The sequence below is a fragment of the Thermobia domestica genome, chromosome 4 (genome assembly GCF_964235325.1).
Source record: "Thermobia domestica chromosome 4, izTheDome1.hap1.1, whole genome shotgun sequence".
Taxonomy (NCBI): Eukaryota; Metazoa; Arthropoda; class Insecta; order Zygentoma; family Lepismatidae; genus Thermobia; species Thermobia domestica.
The window spans coordinates 6,637,260-6,662,406 of NC_137457.1; the positions used below are offsets into that span (position 1 = coordinate 6,637,260).

At 36.2% G+C, this 25,147-nt stretch overlaps 1 protein-coding gene across 1 annotated transcript in view; it reads left to right on the top strand.

Annotated features, from left to right (window-relative positions):
* Positions 1–25,147, top strand: part of LOC145683694 (uncharacterized) — a 110,486-nt gene that overhangs the window by 72,293 nt on the left and 13,046 nt on the right. Inside the window, exons 16-20 of the mRNA XM_081755065.1 lie at positions 9,380–9,499; positions 12,482–12,532; positions 17,977–18,015; positions 20,831–20,866; positions 23,266–23,307. Coding sequence (XP_081611191.1) covers positions 9,380–9,499; positions 12,482–12,532; positions 17,977–18,015; positions 20,831–20,866; positions 23,266–23,307 — 288 coding nt within the window. The remainder of the gene's footprint in view (positions 1–9,379; positions 9,500–12,481; positions 12,533–17,976; positions 18,016–20,830; positions 20,867–23,265; positions 23,308–25,147) is intronic.

Sequence of the window (25,147 nt, forward strand, 5' to 3'; positions counted from 1 at the left end):
TGCTCGACCCGGGTTTAGGGTTGTCAACAGCTCAAGCGGCTCGCTCACAGCTTATTCACTTATCGAGCCGAACCGAGAAGTGAGCCGAGCCAACAGCTCATCCAACCGAGCCAGCTCGAGCCGATGCTCACACGAGCCGAGCCGAACCGAGCTGATTGCTTACCCCAACCGAGCCGGTTCGAGCCATCGACTCAGTTAAGCTGACTCGAACCCAGCCTATGGACTCGTTTCAACGGAGCCGGTTCAAGCCATTGGCTCAATTGAGCCCAGTCGATGGGTAATCCCAACCAAGCCAGTTCAAGCTGTACGCTCAGTTGAACCGATCCGAGTCGGTTGACATCACTATTCAGGTTGGGCTTTTACTTTGGCTAAAAAATTGGACCGTGCAGTTCTCTGCCTTGATGGTAAGAATTACAAAAAATGATATAAAATCTTTAGTTTTACGTCCCACGATTATGCCGGTTAGACTAAAGGAGACGGTGATGATAGGAAATGAATGAAATGAAGAAAGTGGGAGGAAACGGGAGAACCCCGAGAAAATCCACGAGCACGGTGTTTGTCCACCACAAAGTACAAACTGCGCGAGCTGGGATCGAACCAGGGACCTCAAGCACCGGAGGTGAACGCTCTACCACTGACCCACCGCGCCAACTGGTAAGAACTACAGTATATACCTATATTGGTGCTCACGGCGTCATTAACTTGTTCCGCCACCAACGAATTTCAAGGTACTTTGTTTTGCATCTTTTGTGCGTGTTTTGTGTCGCTTTATGCGCCTATTCCCACATTTTGTGCATCACCGGAAGTGGGTCAAAATGGGCCTACAAATATGGCGGAACAAGTTGTTGCTCTTCCGCCACCAATGAATTTCGAGATCGTTTCCTTCACATCGTTTTGTGCCGTTTTGTTCGTCTACTTCCGTTTTGTACGTCGTGGGATGTGGGTTAAAATGAGTCCCCAACGTGGGACAAAAACGATCAAGAGTTCCGCCACTATTAAATCTCGAGGTCGTTAATTTCACATCGCGTACCCTTTTGTACGTCTATTTCGACGTTTTGTGCGTCACTGGAAGATGGTCAAAATGGGCCTCGAAGGTGGGACGAAAATGACCCACTGCTCCGCCACTACCGAATTTCGAGGTCCTTCCTTTCGTATCGACTACTGAATTTTCGTGTTGTTTCGTGCCCCCATTTCCACGCTTCGTGCGTCACCAGAAGTGGGTCAAAATGGTCTTCCAAGATAGGACGAAAATGACCCACTGTTCCGCCACTATCGAATTTCGAGTTCGTTAATTTCACATCGCGTACCCTTTTGTGCGCCTATTTCGACGTTTTGTGCGTCACTGGAAGACGGTCAAAATGGGTCTCGAAGGTGGGATGAAAATGACCAAGAGTTCCGCCACTACTGAATTTCGATATCCTTCCTTTTGCATCGACTAGTGGATTTTCGTGCCGTTTCGTGCCCTTATTTCCACGTTTTATGCGTCACCTGAAGTGGGTCAAAATGGGCTTCCAAGATGGGACGAAAATGACCAAGAGTTCCGCTACTATCGAATTTCGAGGTCGTTAATTTCACATCGCATACTCTTTTGTGCGCGTATTTCGACGTTTTGTGCGTCACTGGAAGACGGTCAAAATGGGCCTCGAAGGTGGGACGAAAATGACCCACTGCTCCGCCACTATACCTACCGAATTTCGTGGTCCTTCCTTTCGCGTCGACTAGTGAATGTTTCGTGCCCTTATTTTCACGTTTTGCGCGTTACCAGAAGTGTGTGAAAATGGACCTCCAAAGTGTGACCAAAATGACCCATTGTTCCGACACTGTCGAATTTCTAGGTCGTTTCCTTCGCATCGTTTAGTGATTATTTTTTAAAAAGTTTTCTGTGCCTACTTCCTCGTCTTGTGCGTCACCGGAAGTGAGTTAAACGGGCCTTTAAAGTGGGAGTTAAATGGCTCACTATTCCGCCACTATCGAATTTCGGGGTTGGTTCTTTCGCATCATTTAGTGTGTATTTTGTACCGTTCTGTTCGCCTACTTCCACGTTTTGAGCATCACCAGAAATGCGTCAAAATGGTCCATCAATGTGTGAGAAAATAGAGCCATTGTTCCGCCACTATCGAATTTGGGGGTCGTTTCTTTCGCATCGTACAGTGCCTGCTTTGTACCGTTTTGTGCTCCTATTTCCACTTTAGTGCTTCTATTTCCACTTTAGTGCGACAACAAAAATGGGTCAAAATGGCCTACAAGTATAGCGGAATAACTTAATGCTGTTCCGTCACCATCAAATGAGGTCGTTTCCTTCACATTTTTTATACATGATTTGTGTCGCTTTGTGCATCAGTGGGAGAGGGTCAAAATGGACCTTGAAAGTGGAATAAATATGTCTTTCTCTGCCATATTTGTAGGTCGCCTTTGACCCACTTTCGTTTGCCTACAAAACGTGAAAGTATGCGCAGAAACGGTATAAATATGCACTAAACAATGCGAAAAAAGCGACCTTGAAATTCGATACTGGTGGGAGAGTGGATCAGTTTTCTTCCCACATTGAATTCCCATTTTGACCCACTACCATTGAATCACAAAACGTGGAAATAGGCTTACAAAACGGTAGAAAACACGCACAAGACGATGTGAAGGAAACGACCTCGAAATCGTTCCTGACGGAACAGCATTAACTTGTTCCGCCATATTTGTGTTTTCATTGGGAAGGCCGATGGGGGCTGAATTTGAACGTAAACACTATCGGAGGTGTCACTATAAGTCTGAGCAACCCCGATAAATATGGATTCGACACAAATTCTAGTACTTTTACATGTCCCGGTGAACGCCCCCTCAGACCCCCTTGGTTCGTATTGTGAAAAAATCTCCTCTGGCCCCCACCAACCCCCAACTAATACCGCGAAAACTATGAATGTGACACTAATATCTGCCATTTTCTACTACTTTTTACATATGCCGGTAAAAGTCCCTATAATCCTCTGGTTCCAATTTTGAAAAAAAAAAAAAAACAATGCCTCTGGCCCGCAGCCGATGGGGGCTGTATTTGGAAGTCAACGCCTGTGGAAGTATCACCATTCATCTCAGCGACAGCGAAAACTATGGATTTGACACTAATATCGGTCACTTTCCATTATTTTTACATGTCTCGCAATTCCCCACCCCCGGTGACTCCCGGCCCGCATACAATGGTGGCTAAATTTGAAAATCATCGCTAATGAAAGTATCACCATTGATCTCAGCCACCGCGAAAACTACGGATTTGACATCGGTCATTATGGATTATTTTTACATGTCTCGTGATTCCCGTTATAATGCCCCCGTTTCTTATCTGATAGGGGCTAAATGTGAAAGTAAACGCGGTCTTGAGTTTCACCAATGAGCTCAGCTACACCGAAAACTATGAATTTGACATTAATATCGGTCATTTTCGATTATTTTTTTTACATGTCTCGGAATTTCCCCCTCTGGTGACCCAAGGCCCGCATACAACGGTGGATGAATTTGAAAGTCATCGCTAGTTGTAGTGTCACCATTGATATCAGCAACCGCGAAAACTATGGATTTGACACTAATATCGGCATTTTGGATTACTTGTACGTTTCGGCATTCCCCTCCCCCCCATTGACCCACGGCCCGTAGCCGGATACGGTGAATTTGGAAGTTAATGCGATCGGAGTTTCACCATTGATCTCAGCGACCGCGAAAACTATGAAATCGACACTGATATCGGTCATTTTCTACTACTTTTACATGTCCCAGTAAACGCACCCCTGAGACCCCCTTGTTCGAATTTTTTCGAAAAAGCTTTGCCTTAGTGTGGGACCTGGACCAAGGTATCTTTGACCAAAATTTGGTAACTCTCGGTCGACTTGTCTGGTCCCCAGGCCGGTACCGGTAAACGTCCCCTGGAGACCCCCTAGTAAGGAATTTAAAAAAAAGCTCTTCGTCTTGGTCTGGGGCCTAGACCAAGCTACCCGTGACCAAATTTTGAAAAGTTTCGGTCCACTCGTCTCGTCCACAGGTCGCATAAAGATAGACAGATAGACACACGAACAAACTCTATTTTATTTATATTAGAAAAGTGAGATCCGCCGTTATTGTATTAGTGCGGTGCTTGAGCTATTGATCGTAAAAATTCAAACTCCGATGAGTGATAATTTTATAGGCTTGTTTTATTACAAGTTTAAACTCTTTAGTCAGTAGAGAAAAGGGCGTGAATCATAGGTCAGAGTTGATGACAATGGGTTTTGGTGGGTCTGTGGGTCGCAGTGGGTAAGAGTGGTTTATGGTGGGTGGTGGGTCAGAGTGGGTCACGGTGGGTCGTGGGTCACGACGGGTGGTGAGTCAATTGGTCGTGGCTAAAGTTTTCATTGCCCCACGCCCTCTCTGAACTACAGTGTTGAAAATTAATCAGTGAAAATCAATTGCAATTGATCAATCAATTGAAAGTAATTGCTGTGGAAATCAATTGCAATTGAATCAATTGCCAATTAATTTCAATTGCAATTGAATTACAGAATTCAATTGCAATTACTTTCCACTGCAATTACTTTCAATCAATTGATCAATTGCAATTGATTCTCCTTTTTTAATGGCCAACTGCAATTAACAATTAACCATTACTTATTTCAATTGTTAATTGCAATTAACAATTAAATTTACAGATTAATTGTTAATTGTTAATTCAATTGAAATTTGCCCAACACTGTCTGAAATACAAAGTCCAGGTTACAATACTACATAAGAACCATGGGTGTTAAAACAGTACATAATTATGAAACTAGAATCTATACATGAGAAATATATGTAAATACAAAGAGTCAAGACGTTGTACTTGTATGTTCACACTGCTAGGAAAAAAAAAATTACTAATCAAATATGACATGTAAAAAATTCGCGAAATATTTGTTTTCCTCCACCCGACGCCGTAGTTTCCACCGGGAACGTTGCAAATAATCAAAATATTCAATTGCTGTACAGTGAGGTCTAGTGTGAAGCAAGTAATAGAGAGTAGTCCCGAGGAGCCAGATAACTGTTGTGTTCCGAGTTGGCGGAAACCATTGATAGTCAGGGAAAACAAAAATGTTCGCCGTAAAATACTGTTTAGGTTTACGGCAGATGAGTGCCAGCCAAGTAATAAGGTGGTTCCAAATTGGTCTAGCATCCCACTCGGCTACCAGAGCCGACACCATTTGTCGTTTACCTTGTGCTACATGTAGATCATGTCTTGTGATATCGTATCTGTATCGACCAATCAGATCAGAGGATATCTGAAACGTTTGGGATAGTCACACTGGTTGTCAATTTAGCGACTTTGTTGCTAGAACTAACGACTTTTGGAAGTGTCTAGCGACAAAAATTTTTATTTAGCACCTAGCAACAAATCTAGCGACATTTAGGAATTCAAATATTTTGTTCTATATTTATATTAAAGTTTCCAAATTTTGCAGTTTGTGATACTAATAATTACTTTTACACACTCGGTTGCACTACTGCTATGAGCGACTTACTTCGTTGGATTCACCGCTGCTATGAGGATTATGCCCTTCTTCACTGCGGTTCGGAAATCCGGAAATTTCCCGTATCTAACTAGTAATAGCAGTAGTAGTTAGCCGTAGCCGTAACTAGTCGTAGTAGTTGCGTAATAGCTGGTAACCTCTTGCATTGCACAGTGCGTACAGTGACAGTGACGTTGGAGAACATTGTGCTTTTCTGGTTCAGTGTAGTGCGTGTGATTTATATATTAATTTAACTGCGGTTGTTCTTAATATGAATTATACAGAAATTTCATTGGGTGAGTTCGGTGAATTGTTCCAATACGAAAGCAACATGAATTTCCCAACCCCTCCAAAAAATATAATCGTACTCTATAAGAAGGAATGGGAAAAAGTGATCCAAAATTTCAAGTACTGTATTTGCAAACTTTTAATGCTATATTTATTAATTTTGTATTGTTGAAAGCGCATAGTGCAGTGGTTTTGTCAAGATGCTCATTTTTTAAAAGTAAAAATACTCGAGTCTTCCATTGTACATGAAAAATATTTAAATTATTTTAATTTCTTTGTAAAATTATATAGCAACCTTTTTAGCGACTTGGCAGGAGGCGTTTAGCGACTTCTAGCGACTTTAGAGTACTAAACTAGCGACATTTCACACTGGTAAGTTGGCAACAGTGCGTCAGGTCAGTGTGTAACGGACCTCAATACAGTACGCTTGCTGCTGTTCCTGATTATAACCGTACAGTATGTACAGTACTGTATTCGTAAATTGTTTTTGGAGTATACTTAATGTTCATAAAGAAATTAGTTCATACAACTCCAGCCTACCCAGATTTTTTGTTATCCGATCTGCACTTCTCAGTGGCGGATGCAGGGGGTGATCGGAGCGATCGCCCCTTCCCAGAAGAGGAAAGTTTTTTTTTATCTTATAAATAAATAAAACCCATCCGAGAGTTTGAAGCTCTTTAAAAGTAGCTCTAAGCAGGAGTATCACAACCCCCCCCCAGAAGTCCTTCCTGGATCCGCCCCTGGCCCTTCTGTCACATTAGGCTGGATACTCGGGAGTCTACTGTATAAGAAAACGCAGTAGTAATCTAGGATTTTTAGGGGTAGAAAACAGAAAAAGAGAAAATCGAAATACTCATGGCACTAATAATGAGTACGAAAGATTAAAGAAATTAAAATTTAATAACAGAGATAAGAAAGCATCAAATTCATTTAAAAGTAAGGAGAAATTATGAAAGCAAAGAATTTGTAATGAGATGAAAAATTAAGAAAATTGGATTTATGAGTAGGAAAAGAGGTTAATAAAAAGAAAGTATTTATTGACAGGTATGCACAAGTAAGAAAATCAAATATTTGAAAGCGCGAAGGAAAGAAAACGCCAAGTTTAGATAATAGAAATGAAAAGTGAGAAAATGATGATTCGATAAGAATAAGTAAAATGAAAAACGAAAGTGTAATAACTATCATGAAAAAAAAAATAGAAAATATTTGATGCAAAGAAAACGAGAGTGAGGAAAATCATGTTTATTTACGAAGAGAAAACGGTAGGAAGAAACAAAGGTTTAATGAAAGAAGAAAAACACTAGAAGAAATGAAAGTTCAATGGTGAAGATAGTGCACCTATGATTTATTTTTTTTAGCCCTTTAGATTTGTATGAGAAGTTATTTTTTCTCTGAAATGACGTGATTTTTTAAAAGTTTTATACCTTCGTTGTTTTCTCCTTTAAGTCTAGTTAAACATTAATGAGTTTTTAATGTCTAAAATTTCAATATTACTTAATTTAAATTTGAGTATTAAATACTAAAATTTATATTTATATATATATATATATATATATATATAGATAGATAGATAGATAGATAGATATAGATAGATAGATAGATAGATAGATAGATAGATATACAAAGAAAAGTCAAAAAGTAAAGGAACTTTTGAGAAAAGGTACATCTATTCTAATGACAGGAAACTGAAACAAAAATTTTTGTACATAATCTCCATGTACTTAACGCACTTTTCCCAACGTTTCACAAGTCTTTTGATTCTGCCGGGAAAAAAAGTTTTTCGGTTGTACCTGTAACCAATTTTCCATCGCATCAATGATTTCTGCATATGTTGCAAATCTTCTTTCCCTAGGCGCTTCGTTCAATGGTTCGAACATTTGAAAATCGCTTGGAGCCAAGAGAATCACTTGGCAATTTCGTCCATTGTGATTCGTCTGCTTTCCATCACCATACCGTCAACAACATTCAAATTGTTCTCAGTTGTTGACTTCGATGGTCTGCCCGATCTTTCCTCGTCCCATAAAGAAGTTCTTCCCTGTTTGAAACGCTATATCCACTCGTAGACCTTGCTTCGCGATCAACAGCTGTCACTATACTGCGCGTGCTTTCTACGAATTATTTTCGCAGGTTTAACACCTTCCGCAAACATTCACTGCCCTTATTTCTTCCTTGGTGCAGATTGGCAATGGAGTTGCCACGTTTATCTGTCTGCCACACTCCAAACTACTAACGCGGGAATAAGAGCAATACGTTGCAGACATAGAAGTATTGCAAACGATACTAATTCATCGCTGGTTACTAGCAGTGTTACCAAACCCTAGTGCGAGAAATTGCAAAAATTCATTTACTTTTTGACCTTTCCTCGGATATATATCACAAAACTTAGTTTTTATGAAATGAAAACTTAAAATATGCTTTGAAAAGAAGTCGGTTATGTTGATTCCAGACATAAAAAGAAATATTTAACATCGTTAATAAAAAGAGAAAAATTAAATAAATTCTGGTAGGGAAAGTAAGGATAATTATATGAAACTTAAGTAGTTACCAAGTTTACCTCAGCATATATTTAAATGTGTGAAATATGGGGTAGAGTTAACTAGTGTTATTCGTGAAGCTATTAACGGATGTTAAATAGAGTCAGCCCGTTAATATCTTCACGAATAACGGTGGTTAACTTAACTATACCCCATATTTCACACGAATAACGGTGCTTAACTATAAATGTGTGAAATATGGGGTATAGTTAACCAGCGTTATTCGTGAAGATATTAAGGAACTGACTATTAACAATCTCAGTCAAGATAGTGTCTCTAAGTATCTATTGCAAAAGAAAAGAATTCAAAACTTTTCTTTTGTTCAAGTGTTATTATGAACAGTACAGGAGAAACGGGTGGACGAATATAGTATCATTACAATCTTATAGAGCCCACTAGCGCCATATGCGCATATCATTACAATCTTATAGAGCCCACTAGCGTCATATGCGCATATCATTACAATCTTATAGAGCCCACTAGCGTCATATGCGCATATCATTACAATCTTATAGAGCCCACTAGGGTCATATGCGCGTACCATTACAATCTTATAGAGCTCACTAGCGTTATATGCGCATATCATTACAATCTTATAGAGCCCACTAGCGTTATATGCGCATATCATTACAATCTTATAGAGCCCACTAGCGTCATATGCGCATATCATTACAATCTTATAGAGCCCACTGGCGTCATATGCGCATATCATTACAATCTTATAGAGCCCACTAGCGTCACATGCGCGTACCATTAGAATTTTATAGAGCCCACTAGCGTCATATGCGCATATCATTACAATCTTATACATCACACTTAAGTTTGTATAAAACTTAAGTTTATTTTTGACTATTTGTATTAAACTCAATAAGAAAAGAAAACAATAATGTACTGTTGTAACAAATTTCTTGTATTGTGTCCACAATTGTGCTGACAGACATACTAAACGGTTTGTTCTTTTGCACAAGTAATATATTACTCATTTTGAATTGTAGTGTTATAAAAATATTTGTAGAATCAGAACTATGACTTCTCACAGGCATAATTGCTCATTTTCAGCGTATAAGAACCGTGACTGTGTCCCTGGAAACAAGTGGGTCGTAGGGAGTTGTACAACTTGCTTGTGTTTACGAAGGGGGATAGTACAGTGCAGAGACGACAATTGCTTCCCCATTCAACGTAAGTATTATAATATGATTAATACAATTAGAAGAAATGATTTTTTTTTTAAATTTTAGTTGGTGAGATTTTATTTTGTATAGTATTAATAAGAATGTTAAGTATATACTTGGAATGCTGAAGATAAATGAATGTAGTATAATGTTCTTGAAATAGATACACAAAATTTGACGTGAAAGGAAATTTAGCTGTACTTTTAATTGTATTTAATATATTTTGATGGCGGATACAAGAAATTTAACACGAAAATAAAGTGAACAGGAATTTTGGTCCTATATACTGTATTAACTGGATGATACATAAAGTTAGACGTAGAAAGAAAGCTACAGCCACAGACCTATATTTACCATATTCGACGAGTGAAATAAGTTTCACATGAAATGAAATCTAGCGAGAAGTTTTCAATATGAGGGAGTCGGTAAAGAATTCGTAGCTTTCACTCTTTCCATCCACTTAAATGTAGGTTTGTATTGGCATTTTGTATCTTTGTGTGTGATGGTGGAATATACGTAGATTTCTTGTGACTAATGTAAATTTTAGTTTTTTTTTGTTTTTTTTTATACTGTTGAAGTAATAGTGGTCGAGAACGAAAGAAGTTTCACACGGGAGTGTCGAATCGTCCTGATGTTTTGGTTTTTTGTTGGAAGCTCTACAAATTATATTCACAGTGAGATGTCATAAACGGGGAAGAAGTATTCTTCTTACATCACCATCGAAACCTGTATAGCTTTGGTTCAAGACTAGTCATTTCATTACTTAAAGCAACTTTTATATTGAGCACCCTTCAACTTCAACCAATCCAGCAACATTTGATGCTGCTCATTAACTGACTTCGCTAATTCTGAGATTATCTTTTGTTAGCAAATTTCAAGAAACGTCTCAAGGAACACATTTGGAAACACTTCTGACCTCAGCATGCTGTGACGATCTCGATTTAGGCGAAAATAATGGAATTTCATTTGTACAAGTTAGAAAATGTGCCACATCACTGTACTAATGTATAAGTTTAAGGAGAGAGAGAACAATATCTCCTTTAGCCTAACCGGCATAGCCGTGGGACGTAAAACTCAAAGATTTCTCAAAGTTTAAGGAGGAAATGTGTTCGAATATGATGAATATCCATATCACTTTAAGCTGTACTCCTTATGACAAAGATAGGAATTTTCAGCAACGTATTTAGCATCTTTGCTAAGTTGTATCTACTTATAATCACTTCGCATGTTTTGTCAGATACTTTTTTTGCAGTTTTAATTAACAAATAGAAATACTATAGGAAAGGACAAAAAGTGAACTAAGTTGAGAGATAGAAATAATATTGACAAAATCCAAGCAGACATACGTATGTAGTTGTTGTCATTCCATTGAATAAATACAGAGCACATTAGGTTGAGTGCCACGGTCAAAGTTTGTGTGCAATACAGTGGAGTCAAATAAGGTTAAACATAGTCATTCAATTCCATCACGTTATGAATTACTATTAGTTTGCGAGGCCCGGTCACAAGAACAATGCAGAATTCAAGAGTCTGAACAATTGATTTGCACGCGTCAACAAATAAAATGTGAAACTTATCTAGCTCTCTTACCAGTTCCTGAAGCAGTTGTTGTTTTGGTTAGATTCAAAACTGGGTATCGCGACTTTACAAAGAATGTTGCTTGAAATCCATTTTTGGAGTCTTATGATGGCCAACCTACTAAGTAGGTTTGCAGGAGATGCTATTTATGTCATTATTAATATAATTCGCTCCTCTTCATTTCACTTGTCGCCTTTCTGTTATGTTTATTTCTCAAGTACAACTGATTCTCAAGTACAACGGATTCACATAGTCTTTCCGGTTTAATTTTTTAAAAATATTCATACCTTTCCATATTAAGAAAATAATATTTTCGTTCTTCAGTTGTTTTTTATTTTCAAAATACTACTGCTTCTCCTCCTACTACTACAATAAATTAACATAAAAAATATTAAAATAATAAAGACCAGGGGTAAAAGTGGATCTGAAAACGTAGGGGAACGCATGATATCACCCTGTCCACCGCTGTGCCTATCTTCGCCCATTGCAATTTTTTAGAAATTGGGGGTACGCCACAGATATTTCAGGAAGTGGGGAGAAGGCGTCCTCTCGCGTTCGCCCTCACTTTTACTCCTGACAAAGTTATTACATATAATACGAGATTAAAGTAATTTATCTGGTCTTGACCAAACATGACATTGGAATACATATTGGCGAATTTCGTATATATTTGATGTACTATACAGATCTTAGAGTTCCGAGTTATTGGCGATTAAAATTGGGTTATGACAAATGTTTGGCAAATAAACTGAACGGGATTAATGTAACTTAATTGATCTTGATCGAACTTATTACGGCGGTTGACCACGATGAGTTTAGTACACCTATGATACATTGTGGTGTACGGGCTTTCGGTTACTAACCTATGGGTCTTCAAACATAGGATTTCAAGTTTGTGAAATTTTCGGCAATAAATTTCCTTATTTGCTATTTACGCACAAATCTGTTAACGTTATTTGAGTATAAGAACGCAAATGATTATCTACCTGTAGTACTAATAGCAGTATAGACCAACTTTAATAAATATTGCTTCAAGAAACAACAAATGATGAATGTTCGTCTCATTAAGGAAACTCAGCAATTATACAAGGTAGTTTACAATTAGACAGGTTAAAATTACAGTAAGCCACATTTTCTTTATTTTTTTATTACAAATTAACGCAAGAAAGCAGTCTAATAAATTCGAGAACAAAATAGTTGTTACATTTATCACTAGGACTATCTTTTGTCATTTGCTGGCATTTGAATGAAACTCGAGATTATGTTTTGTCTTAACATATTATTGTATTGAAGTCTACTTTTTGTGGCTTTTGTTTTGAAAATGTGGTTTATATTCTTATAACCTTAGTTTCACACCCGTCCAATTAATATGCAATTTCGTTTGGTGCTAACATTTCTATAATTGTTCTAGATATGATTGGAATGCCGCCATTGGGAGCTGATAAACTAGCATCAAATTTAGGTATGATTCTTTTTTAGAATTCTTTTTCTGTAATTTTCTAATTTGTATTGAAATGTTTTGTAGGTAGAAACGAATAACGGTCCGAGTGTGTTTTTTCTCCCTTCAACAATATTATTATGAAATTCTAAATACAAAATGTCTTTGAATTAGAAAGATTACTAATTTCTTCTTCTAAGTGACCTGGATGAAGGAATATGATGAATTTCAGGGAGCCCCTTCACTCAAAGCAGTCTCCGAAGCACCTGCAGGGTTTCGGTGAATCTTGCAGGAAAACCCCCTCAGCCCAAAGCAGTTTCGCGGGGTTTAGGTTATGGTGAGGATCCCTAGTCATAAGCGACCTCGGGTTAAGGTAAAGGTGTACTCCTAGTCCAAAGCGACCTCGGAGAAGGTGTTGGTTATGTGATCAGCGGTCATACTGATGCCTGGTGCCTCCGTGATCCCTCTTGTATGTGTCCTCTTCGGGGGGCTCGTCTTCTTTCGGTTTCCTTCGTGTAGTACGTCCCCTTTCGGTTCCCTTCGTGTCTTCCTCTAGTGCATCGTCTGCTTATTTGTAGATATTAGCACGTGCCGTCTATGAGCATGTGCTTGTGTTGTGATGTAGGGATCCTTACACCCCTCACACTGGAAAAAAAATAATCTGCAAGATTATTTTTGATAAAGAAATACATTTGTCATTAATGGAAGTTAACAGCACTAAAACACTGATACACTTGAAAACACTATTAAAGACACCCAAAACAGTATAAAATCACTAAAAAACACTTGTTGTGACAAATATATATATGTAATGGTAATAACATAATGGTAATAGCATGTACTTGTGTTGTGATGTGGGGATCCTTACAGTATACAAACAATAAAAACTTACAAAATTTATATTTCTAAGGGATTGAAAAGAGTTTTGTTGAAACGTTTGTTGCCTAATTTTAAATCTATTCTTAACAGTTAATTATTCTAATGGTGAATTAAGAGTTCAAGCATTTATCAACATGCATGAAGACGACAGTTTAATATGGGACTGGAAATACAAGGACTGCTCATTTAATTTCCGGACTAATGATATAAACAAACCACAGTAATTACTTGTTCATGCTTGTTACTTTCAAAGTACTTTTCCTCCTTCATATATACACGGATCCCAAAGTCCTTGCCATTGCAGAAAGGAGTCCTAAAACTGCTGTTCTGAAATGGGTAGATGCTCACTTGTTGTGTTCTATAGCTGCTTATGCTGTCAAATCGTCACTCATTCAGTGTAGGGTACATACAAGTATTTTGTGTCAAAATCTTGGGCACGAAAATCCCCTATTCGCCCAGTATCCTTAGGTTTAAGTGTAGGATTTCGTGACGTGAACCGTTGGAAATGTTTCTCTACCTCCAATTTCCCCGACATTAATTTTACTATCTAATCATCAATGCATTGAGCCGATCCAACTCATTGCGACTCATAGACTTACGACCAGGACGGCGATAATTTTACACGGTCATTCTCCCAGCATGGAAACATAAAATCTCTGAAACATTTTGAACAGGTCCTCTCGGGCTAGCAGCCAGGTAAATACTGTTATACCTGGCTGCTAGCCTGAGAAGACCTGTTCACAATACGTCGCCAGGAAAGCTTGAATAGATACTCTGAAAGATTGTTGGGCGCCTAGTTGGTGTTGGTAGCATCCGTAGTATCCGTAGAAAAGTTGATAGAGAGGATGTTGGCAGCCGCCCAGCACTTGAAGATACGTTCTCGAGGCGAGTGTCACTAGCTGATGTATATCTAGGCTGCGTGTTGGCATACACAACTAAAGAAATCAACTCGAACAAGATTTTAACTTGTAATTTTATTTTTGACTTGTTTAATTAAACTTGATTACTTAGTATTTCTCCTCGTTTACTTCTATGCGCTAACAATTTTGTCACGCTCAAGTAAATTTATGAATCAAATTGAAATTAGCACTATAGCACATAATATGTTATTGTCTATTCTCTAGTTCTTTCGAAACTGGACGAAATCTTATGAAACAAGGTAGTTATTTTTGCAATTTGTCTTAACGATTCTTTTTACTCTCTTCGTAATGCTAATACCGAAAGATGTTTCGGTGTTGGTCATTACATCTTTGGTACAAGGGGGTTCAATTTAGTACAAATTGAGACAATGTGATTCCACACCTCAAATTTGATCACCAATAACTCAAGAGCGAAATACCCACATACCACGATATTTGATATGCATATTAGCCTTGTTAAGATCTACTGCATTTGAAATTTGACCAAATGAAGACCTTTGTTTCTGGGTTATTTCCCCGGCAAGTTTTTGACTTGTATTTGAAAAACCTGTTAAGGAAAGTAAGTGTAATGTAAACTTAATACGTAAAACAGAGAGTGATACGGCGAAAAGGCTAAACAATTTCAAATAAATTTTTGGACACAGTTATCAACTACCTGAAAGACGGTTGTAATAATAATAATTTGATTCAAATGCACATCCTAATAATACTTTGATTAAAATGCACATCCTAATAATACTTTGATTAAAATGCATATCCTAATAATACTTTGATTAAAATGCACAACCTAATAATACTTTGATTAAAATGCACATCCTAATAATACTTTGATTAAAATGCACATCCTAATAATAATTTGATTAAAATGCACATCCTAATAATACTTTGATTAAAGTGCACATCCTAATAATACTTTGATTAAAATGCACATCCTAATAATACTTTGATTAAAATGCACATCCTAATAATACTTTGATTAAAATGCACATCCTAATAATACTTTGATTAAAATGCACATCCTAATAATAATTTGATTCAAATGCACATCCTAATAATACTTTGATTCAAATGCACATCCTAATAATACTTTGATTAAAATGCACATCCTAATAATACTTTGATTAAAATGCACATTCTAATAATAATTTGATTAAAATGCACATCCTAATAATACTTTGATTAAAATGTATATCCTAATAACACTTTAATTAAAATGCACATCCTAAAAGCAGCAGGATGACACAATTTATGTAAAAGGTTAGTATCTCACCAGACCACCAAGTTAGGAAGATAAATTCATTAAAAATAACGGGACACATAGTTTTGGAAAATTTCCTTTTTGAGGGATATATTGGAATCATTTTCTATATAAACCAAAATGAAGCAAAATAATGTTTGACGGACAACTGCTCCTAGACAGATGCATCGAATTTGATAATTTTCGATACATAAGCGAACCATAGCTTAGTTTCCTTTTTATCATATTATCGGCACGAAGAGTGAGAGGGGGTGAAAGTTAGGGGAAGGGATAGCATGTAAAATAATCGAAAACGACCGATAGCAGCGTGTAATCCCTAAGTTTTGGAATCACTGTAGTGAATAGTGATACCCCGATGCCATTTAAGTCCTGATTCTTCCGCAATCAGTTTTGGGGGTTGAGCGGTAGGGTGGTAAGTGGGTGACATGTAAAAATAATAAAAACAATCAATATTATGTGAAATCCATAGGCGTCTGAGTTACTGAGATGAATAATAACACTTCTGATTACGCTGAAGTATAAGTTCAGCCCCCATTTGTTATAGGGAGTTTGAAGGGGTGACATTACTGATTTTTATCACTAAACATTCATTGAAATATTTATTCTAAAGGATGGGGGAGACAAGGTTCAAATACTTTGCAAAAACCTTCCTCCTAGCAAAGATCAAGATTTCAGCTAATCTATAGTACACTTTTGCTATAAATAAATGAAGGACGATAGTTTCCAGGCATAGAAAAACTTTCTCTTTATCCTTTAGCGTCTGTTGATTTCCCTAAGGATATGTTGATGTATTTTGGATAAGAACTTCATACGCTTGTGAACTTCGATTTTTTTAAAATAAGAATTATCTTTTTGGTGGAAAATGATAAATACAACAGTTACTACGGTTTATTATTTGAGAAATATTGTTACACAAAATATTTTCTTTATTGAGTTCTAAAATGTTGAATATTTTTCTCTCAGCGTCTCTTGTTTTATTTATTTATTTACTGCATAAGAACTAGAGATGAAGGAGTAAGAGGAAAGATAGTTCAGAATGGTGTACCATGTTAGTAAAAGAAAATGATTATTATTAATACTGGGAGCTTTCTATTTGTGCAAACTTATGTGGAACAACTGGACACATGCACATTTGCTCAATTCATTTTACAAGGGTACAGCAGAAGCTGAAGTTCATTTTAAAGTATTCTCCTACATAATTTGATCCTTGGTTGTTCCGTGGTGTGGTTAATGCCTCAATTCAACATTAACATATGTTCTAAATGGATACCTTAATACTCAATAATAGATTTCATTCTAATTTTCCAGTCTAATAAATGTAGCTTATACATCAATTTGACTTGATATGTCCTCTTTCTTGGTTGAAGTTCTTACCTTGAAGTATGCTGCTCATTCCTTTGTAGTGCATTCGGAAGGCCTTGTTTTTGTCATTTTCTGCAACTTCTTATTAGCTCTCCTTCACTTAGGTCTCATTTGAGAACACATATTTTGCCAAAATGTTCTTCTTTGTTTTGATAAAATTTGTGATTTAAATTTCTGTTTCTAGCCCACAATAAGGAAAAGACGAAAATCTAAAGTTCATTCAACGAACCTTCTGATCCTGATGTAAACATTGCAGAATGGTATTAGTCCGCCAGTCATCAGATGATTGGCTATCGCAGCGCTTCTTTCGAGAAGCACATGCTTGTATCCTTCCCGCACGCGACCATATTGTAAACTGTGATTCGCGCGTAAGATGGGTCAAAGCCACCTTCTACTCATGCGTATTCTCTTTTATTGCATTAATTCAATTTAGTTCTTAGATACAATGTTGTTTCTGTTATTTAACTGTAAGAAAACTGCATTTCTAATAATGAGCCTTAAAAGCAACAAAGACATTGAAAAACAGCTTACTTAACAATGGACTATTTTCTTCTGCCGCATGGATGTTCCAAGGCTCTTTAACCAATATAAATGAAACAATCACCACGTGTATTTGTTTACATGAGGTATTGAACGTTCCTTGAATAAACTTTATATATGTTTAAAATGTCAGAACGTTCAATTGTTCTATAAAGTATGTCTTAATTGATTACTAGAAAAATTTATTGTTCTGTTCTATAAAGTATGTCTTAATTGGTTACTAGAAAAAATTATTGTTCTGTTCTATAAAGTATGTCTTAATTGGTTACTAGAAAAATTTATTGTTCTTTCCCTTTCAAGTTATTCCGGAAATTTTTCATACTCCTTCGTACATCCCTAAGACGAGTTTTGATCTGTATCTCATTATTGAAACACAAAAGAGCTATTCTTTAACCATGAAAGTTCCATTTGCAATAAGAATAGACTGAACAAAATTTTATAATAAATAATATAAGATATTTCGTAAAAGAATAAAATAATTTCACATTATTATCACTAATCACTTTCAGGAACAATTCCGTTCATAGGAAATACTGCAGTACCTGCTGGTATGTACATTTTTTAAAATTATTAAGTTTAACTGTATATTAGTACTTGTTAAACTGGATAATTTCATTACAGATTACTAAAATGTAATAACTTTATGTAAAAGTTGTCAAACCTGGCTGATAATTTCATTTGTATTACAAGAAATAATTCCTGGACACGTGAGAATTACTGGTGGTAGGTATAAGAGGACAAGATAAGAAAATTAATATTATAACAATATTAATTCTTAATTAAGATAATCAAATCTAACTCCAATTGTTGTGAATAAAATGTATTTTCCATTCTTAAATGATATATCATTTTTATGATATTTCATAGGCTAATTTGAAAAATGAAATGAAATTTTTGAGTTTTACGTCCCACGATTATGCCGGTTAGGCCAAAGGAGACGGTGATGATGAGAGACGAATGAAATGGTGGAATGAAGAAAGTGGGAGGAAACGGGAGAACCCCGAGAAAACCCACGCACACGGTGTTTGTCCACCACAAATTTCACTTGGCGGGAACAGGGTTTGAACCCGAGAAGGCTAATTTGAATATATGGAAGTTGGACTGAATAAACTGTAGATACTAAAATGGTAAATCAGCATCAGATTTTCACAATCGAGTCAAAAATGTAATAAAAAACTGGTGATTTGATTGTTATCAAATAAATTGTGATCAATCATTCACAGATGAACTTATCATATTTTGGATATCATGTTGTGTTGTGGGGTCACGTTTCATTTAATTTTGCAACTGAAGGAAACTTCTAATTTCAAACTACAATGAACAAGCGCACGAAACGATCGCTCACGATGAGAATTCGACTGTGAGATGGATGGCGGAGGAATTAAATACGACAAAAGATATGATTCACGAAATTTTGACAAATGATTTAAAGAAACGGAATATCTGTGCTCGTTTTGTTCCGCACAAGTTAACTGACGACCAAAAACTTGCTCGCGTTGAACATTGCAATGACCTTATTAAAACAGCCAGGCGGATGGTGATGAAACTTAGTGCTTCAAGTACGACCCGCAAACAAAATGCCAAAGTGCTAGTGGAAGTCCCCAGGTTCTCCGAAAGCGAACAGATTGAAGTTTCAAAATTCAAGTGAGAACACAACGTTGACTTAGTTTTACGATTCCAAAGAAATTATACTTGACCATAGGGTCAAACGGTTAATTGTGCATATTATCTGCGTTGTGGACCGTTTATTTAAGAAAATAGTTTGCGTAAGGCTCGAGTATTAAGCGCCAGGAGGTTGGTCTTTATTGCAGGACAATACACAATATCACAGTACCGTCGCAGTTCGTGACCTTTTAGAAAATAGGTAAAATGCAAATCAATGTGCTTTCACATCTTCCGTATTCACCTGATTTACGGCCATGTGACTATTTCCTACTATCAAAATTAAAATTGGCCATGAAAGGAAAATTTTATGAATATTACACAAGTCCAGTCTGTCGTGACGGGGTTCATAGGGGCGATTCCAAAAAATAAATAAATAAATAAATAAATAAATAAATTCAAAACTCTGTGCTAGAATTGACTGAACGTGCCCAGCTGCGTATTGGTGCGGAAGGAACATATTTTGAATTAAAAGAACTACAGTTGGTGAAATATCTAATTCCTTTTGTTTAATTTAAAATGCTCCGTTACTTTTTCGGCGTACTGTATACACTACTAACACATATTATTCAATTTTCCTACATATGGATCTTATCTTCTTTTGATGGACCTATTTCTGTAAAGCGTACGAAAGTCGTCGAAGCTAAGATGGAAAGTAACAATTCTGGAAACACTAGTGTAAAACGAGGGCACCGTAGCTCAGTGACAGCGTACTCACTTCTTGTGTTAGGGATCCCTGGTTCGATCTCAGGTTATTTGAATTTGTATCAGACAACATCATATCGATGTGGTTTCTCCAAGTTCTCCATGTTTTCATTCCACCAATTACTTTCACATTGTCCACTTTTTTTTTTTTTTTTTTTTTTTTTTTTTTTTGACATGCTCCTCCTTTAGCCGAAAGAGCATAACCGTGAACTTTGAACCGAAAATTTTGTTCAATTTTATTTGTTAGTATGAAAGATATGAAACGTAGAATTCATGAAATGTTCATTTTCTAATATGAACATTATTTTCAAAAATTGCTTCCGAATGAAACGTTCTCGTGCATCGCAAATATTTCCCGATGTTGAAATGAAATTCTTGAGTTTCACGATTATGCGTCCCAAGGTTATGCCGGTTAGGCTAAAGGAGACGGTGATGATGAGAGATGAATGAAATGGTGGAATGAAGAAAGTGGGAGGAAACGGGAGAACCCCGAGAAAACTCACGCACACGGTGTTTGTCCACCACAAATTTCACTTGGCGGGAGCAGGGTTTGAACCCGAGACCCCAAGCACCAGAGGTGAACGCTCTACCACTGAGCCACCGCGGCCCCCATTTTCCGATGTTGTTGAAAATATAGTAATGTATTTACTACGTTACTTGAAAACATGCTTTTTGTTTTGTTTTTGATTATTTCTAAATGTCTTCCGTAGTAATGTTTTTGATTTATTTCCTGACAAAAAACTTTTCTAAACAATGGTCTCTAATGTTTCCACAGAAATCAATTTCTTTAAGACATTATGTGCAACAAATTGCATCTTATCGAAAACTGCAAATTGAGCTAACAACAAAAAAAATCTATTTAAAATTTTCATTCTAAATAATTAAAAAGATATAGGATTGTAATGTATATATTCGAGTTAACCATGTTATACAGAAAAAATATTATTGAACATTAGTGAACTCTGATTGGACATATTTGTTTTCTTCTTTTTAAAGGTATAATTCCTCCTATTGTGGATCCTTCTCATCCAGGTATGTGTCGATTAAAACTTATGTATTTTACATAAATTAATTTACTTAAGATATATTTTCCCACAAATGTTGAAAGTTTCTTTAGTTGTATATATTTGTTAGGTTTAAGACTAAAAACAGTAGCAATCTATAATAATTTAAGTTTATCAATTAAAATAAGGTAAACATACATAGATAAATATTTTGCAGTCGGGTTATTTTGAGCTCAGCCTCGAACTCCCTTGTGACTATGTAATTAGCGTATGAACCTTTCTCATGGGATATCTGAGTTGGAGCCCCGATGGGGGCTTATGTGGTTCAGATCCTACGTTAAACAGTAGCTCTAAGTTTCATATATATTCAGTGCTGTGCGAGACGTTGAACTCAAATCCAATGTAATGTAATCGAGCTCATTCTAAAAGAGGGAGACCCTCACTAATTTCAACAATTTTTATGATATCTCAAGCTTGCGATGGCTCTTGATAGGACTCTTGATCCTCAATGGGGCTCGAGTTAGCTGATATGAAATCTGTTTAAGTCATTGTTCTCGGGGTAGCTACCGTGAACTAGGTTACCAGATCTCCAGGGGGTGCCCAGCTTCGAAATGCTCTTACATATTCGAGTCTATGGATCAATACACTAAACCTACTGAATTAAGTATTAAATTAGTTATAATTTAATCCTTATATATTTCATTATATACTTACAACAATTAAATTTATATTATTATTATAACAAACGGTTAGGTGTACATTCTTTCCTTGATTTCCTGTATTATTGCCCAGCAACAACCTGTTTTCATTGACTTGACAGCAACAAAATTATCCGTGTAAACTTAATTGTAATGGTGATGAAAGCTGTGATGTGTTTTATGTTTTAAATTATATATCAACACTTATAGAAATGATAAGAGTAATTGCTAATTATAGAGTAAGTGTTTCAAGAAATCCAATGTACCAGACATGTTCAAAATACTGCTAAAAATTCTCGGTATACCAGTCGGTAATGCATAGTGTTTAGTGTAATGAAAACTTTATCAACCGATTCTATTTTCAGACGAAATTTGAGTTTAGATGAACTTGAAAATGACCTGATAAAATTTTTAAAAATCTAGTAGTTGTAACGTTAAACTTCGTAAAGAATTCGTGTTCGTCAACTATTTAGATAGAAAACGAAACATGTAGTTGCTGGTATAAGTACTGCTAAGGATTACAAAATAACGTCTGCCACCTTATATTCTTCGTAGCCTATGGGACCAATATTAAAACATCAACCTCAACTTTGGCAACATTTCGAGACATTTCTCTTATAGAGGAATGCCTATTTAGTATGTTTCTGGAGTGAAGAAGGAAATTATGGAAAATTTAATTAATGATAATATCTTCATATAGGCGATAACCTCCTAATATCTGGATTAGTCTAGTATGAAAGGGTTTCAACTCGCTGACAGTTTTTGTGCAATACCAAGTAAGTAGTCAGTGCTGGATTCCTATCCACATGGCCCTGTTTGCAATTCCCACAGATCCGAAGTTTTTACCATGCCTTAATTTTAATTTCAGTTCATATTCAGTGTAATATGTAAGACAGTAATTTCTTTTCTCCCCTAGAAAAGAAACTAGATAGTAGAGTGACGAAATCGACGGACAATTGTAGTAGGTCCTTGAATGGTAACGAAGATTTGAAGACTTGTGTCCTTCACTTGTTTCAGATTTAATATTTTCAGATCAATTCAACTATTTCTAACACATGCACGATTAGCGTTATTATTTTTCGTTCTTCTTATGTGCAGTAATAAAACATTATACAAAAAATATATTGGCATTCATATATAACAACTCCAAACAATAGTGATTAATCTTAAATTGGGAGCCGCGATGGCTCAGTGGTAGAGCGTTCAACTCTGGTGTATGGTGTCCCTGGTTCGATGCCAGCGTCAGCCAAGAGAACTTTGTGGTGGACAAAGTCCGTGTACGTGGGTTTTCTCGCGGTTCTCCCGTTTCCTTCCACTTTCTTCTTTCCACCATTTTATTCATTTGTCATCATCATTGTCTCGTTTGGCTTAGCCGGCATAACCGTAGGACGTACAACTTAAAGATTTCATCTCCTTTTAATCTTAAATTGGAGATATTTCTTGTGTATCAACTGTACAGTGAAAGCCTGTTTCAGTGTTCCGGAGGCTTACCAAATGTTGTCTCCTGGTTGAACTGTAAGGTGAATTGAATTCCATGTGTCCAGTTTGTAATATGATCAAAAATATTGGACTCAACCTAATAGAGTTACAGCAGTCACAGAGATATACTTTTCCTGATAACTGTACACATACTCACTTATCAGTACAACCCCTCATAGTTTCAGACTTAATAAGCACTTTCTCCACTCATATTCCCATAGTAAATTTTAATTTGTTCTAACATTTTCAGTGATATTTAATAAACCCATGGGAGTCCCGCAACTTATACAGAGTAAGTTCAAATTTTAGCAATATGCATTATTTTTAAAATTATTCTAAAAAAATTCGATATTAATATTTAGAAAGCATATTTTTTTATTAAAATACCAGTGATGATTCACTATGAGCTTTTATAATTCATGATTAACTATAAAATATGATAACCAGAACAAATCGAATGCTCCATTCTTTCTTTATTAGGTGTTCAGACGAGAACAGATAAGCTCATTAGAATCTTAAGTAATATGTGATGAAAGAGAGCATGGTATTATAATAAGATCGCTTTGAATTTTTACAAAATATGTTCAAATGAAAAATATATATACGGGGTGTAACAAAATGATACTGCAAAATTTCAGGGGGTGGATGTCTTATGGGTAGACAAGCAAAAAAGTTCATATGACCATGTCAGGAAATACATCGTTACAAAGTTACGGCCATTGAGCCATCTGATGCTGTGAAATAGGCACATTCTGGTCACCGATTAATGTGACTCAATTTAAACCTCAATAACTCACCTCCTAATTAAGATAAGAAGATAATTTTTGTATGAATGTGTTTCTGAACAATGAAGTTTTCCGGTGATATATATTTCATGTATGTGGCGAGTACCACGGCGGACGGTAGAGGGAAAACTACCTGGTTTTCTTGTTTTTGTTTCATGTAGTTACCCTCCTGCGTCCACCGTGATACCCTACACATACATGAAATACGTATCAATCGAAAGCTTCATCCTTCAGAAACACATTGATACCAAAATTACCTTCCTAGCTTAATTAGAGGGTGAGATATTGTTTAAATTGAGTCATATTAAGATGCAACTGGAATATGACTATTTTACAGCATCATACGGCTCAATGGCCGTAACTCTGTAATTATGTATTTCCTGACATATGGTTATATAAACTTTTTTGCTTGTCTACCCATAAGGAATTTACCCCTGAAATTTCCCCCCACCTTTTTGTTACACCCTATACATATATATATATATAGTGAACGTAAGTGTTAATTTCATCTTTTTATGTTCTAGAAATGTTTTCTTTTATAATTTATAAATTGATTAATATTACATTTCAATAAAACATCTCAAAACGCCGTATTATATTAAAATAACCCTCTATTTTCCTAACCAAACCTTATGGAACTTGAAATTTTGAGTCTACTTTGTAAATTGCATACACGGAATTTGATAAGAAACTCAGCTTGTGTATAGCCCGCTCCCTCGAGTTCTTTTGTCACCGGAACTGGAGCAGTCATAGGTCGGAACAGGCACTATATACCATTTCACTGTGATTTTTGTCGAATTCACAATGAATTGGTATATAGTGCCTGTTCCGATCTGTGATTATTCCAGTTCCGGTGACAAGTGAACTGCAAATTGAATATTAGTTTTAATATACTTACATATATAGTAATACCTATGAGCTAAACTTACTCAAAAGTGCAATGAGTTCATTTTTAAGATCACTTTAGCAAATTTTTGCAAATAGTACGAAAACTGGTTAACTACTTCTAATGTGATCAAAGAAAGCATTACCTAACCTTAAACTTACTTTAAGCTAATAGCTATTACTGTATCTAAAATCAACAAATCAAGATTTACCTAACCTAACAACATTTAAGTCAAATGCTATTACTTTTATTAATTTATTCTATGAAGAAATGAAACAAAAATTATGCATGCAAACCTTTTTCATAATGTAAACGCAAACATCACATATGCATTAAATAAGCTACCGTACATGAAACGTTATCTGACAAAAAATCTTCCAGTAGTTAATCATCCCCAGAACAAATCTCTCCTGCATGTTACAGGAAAAGCAAAAAAAAAAAAAAAAAAAAAAAAAAAAAAA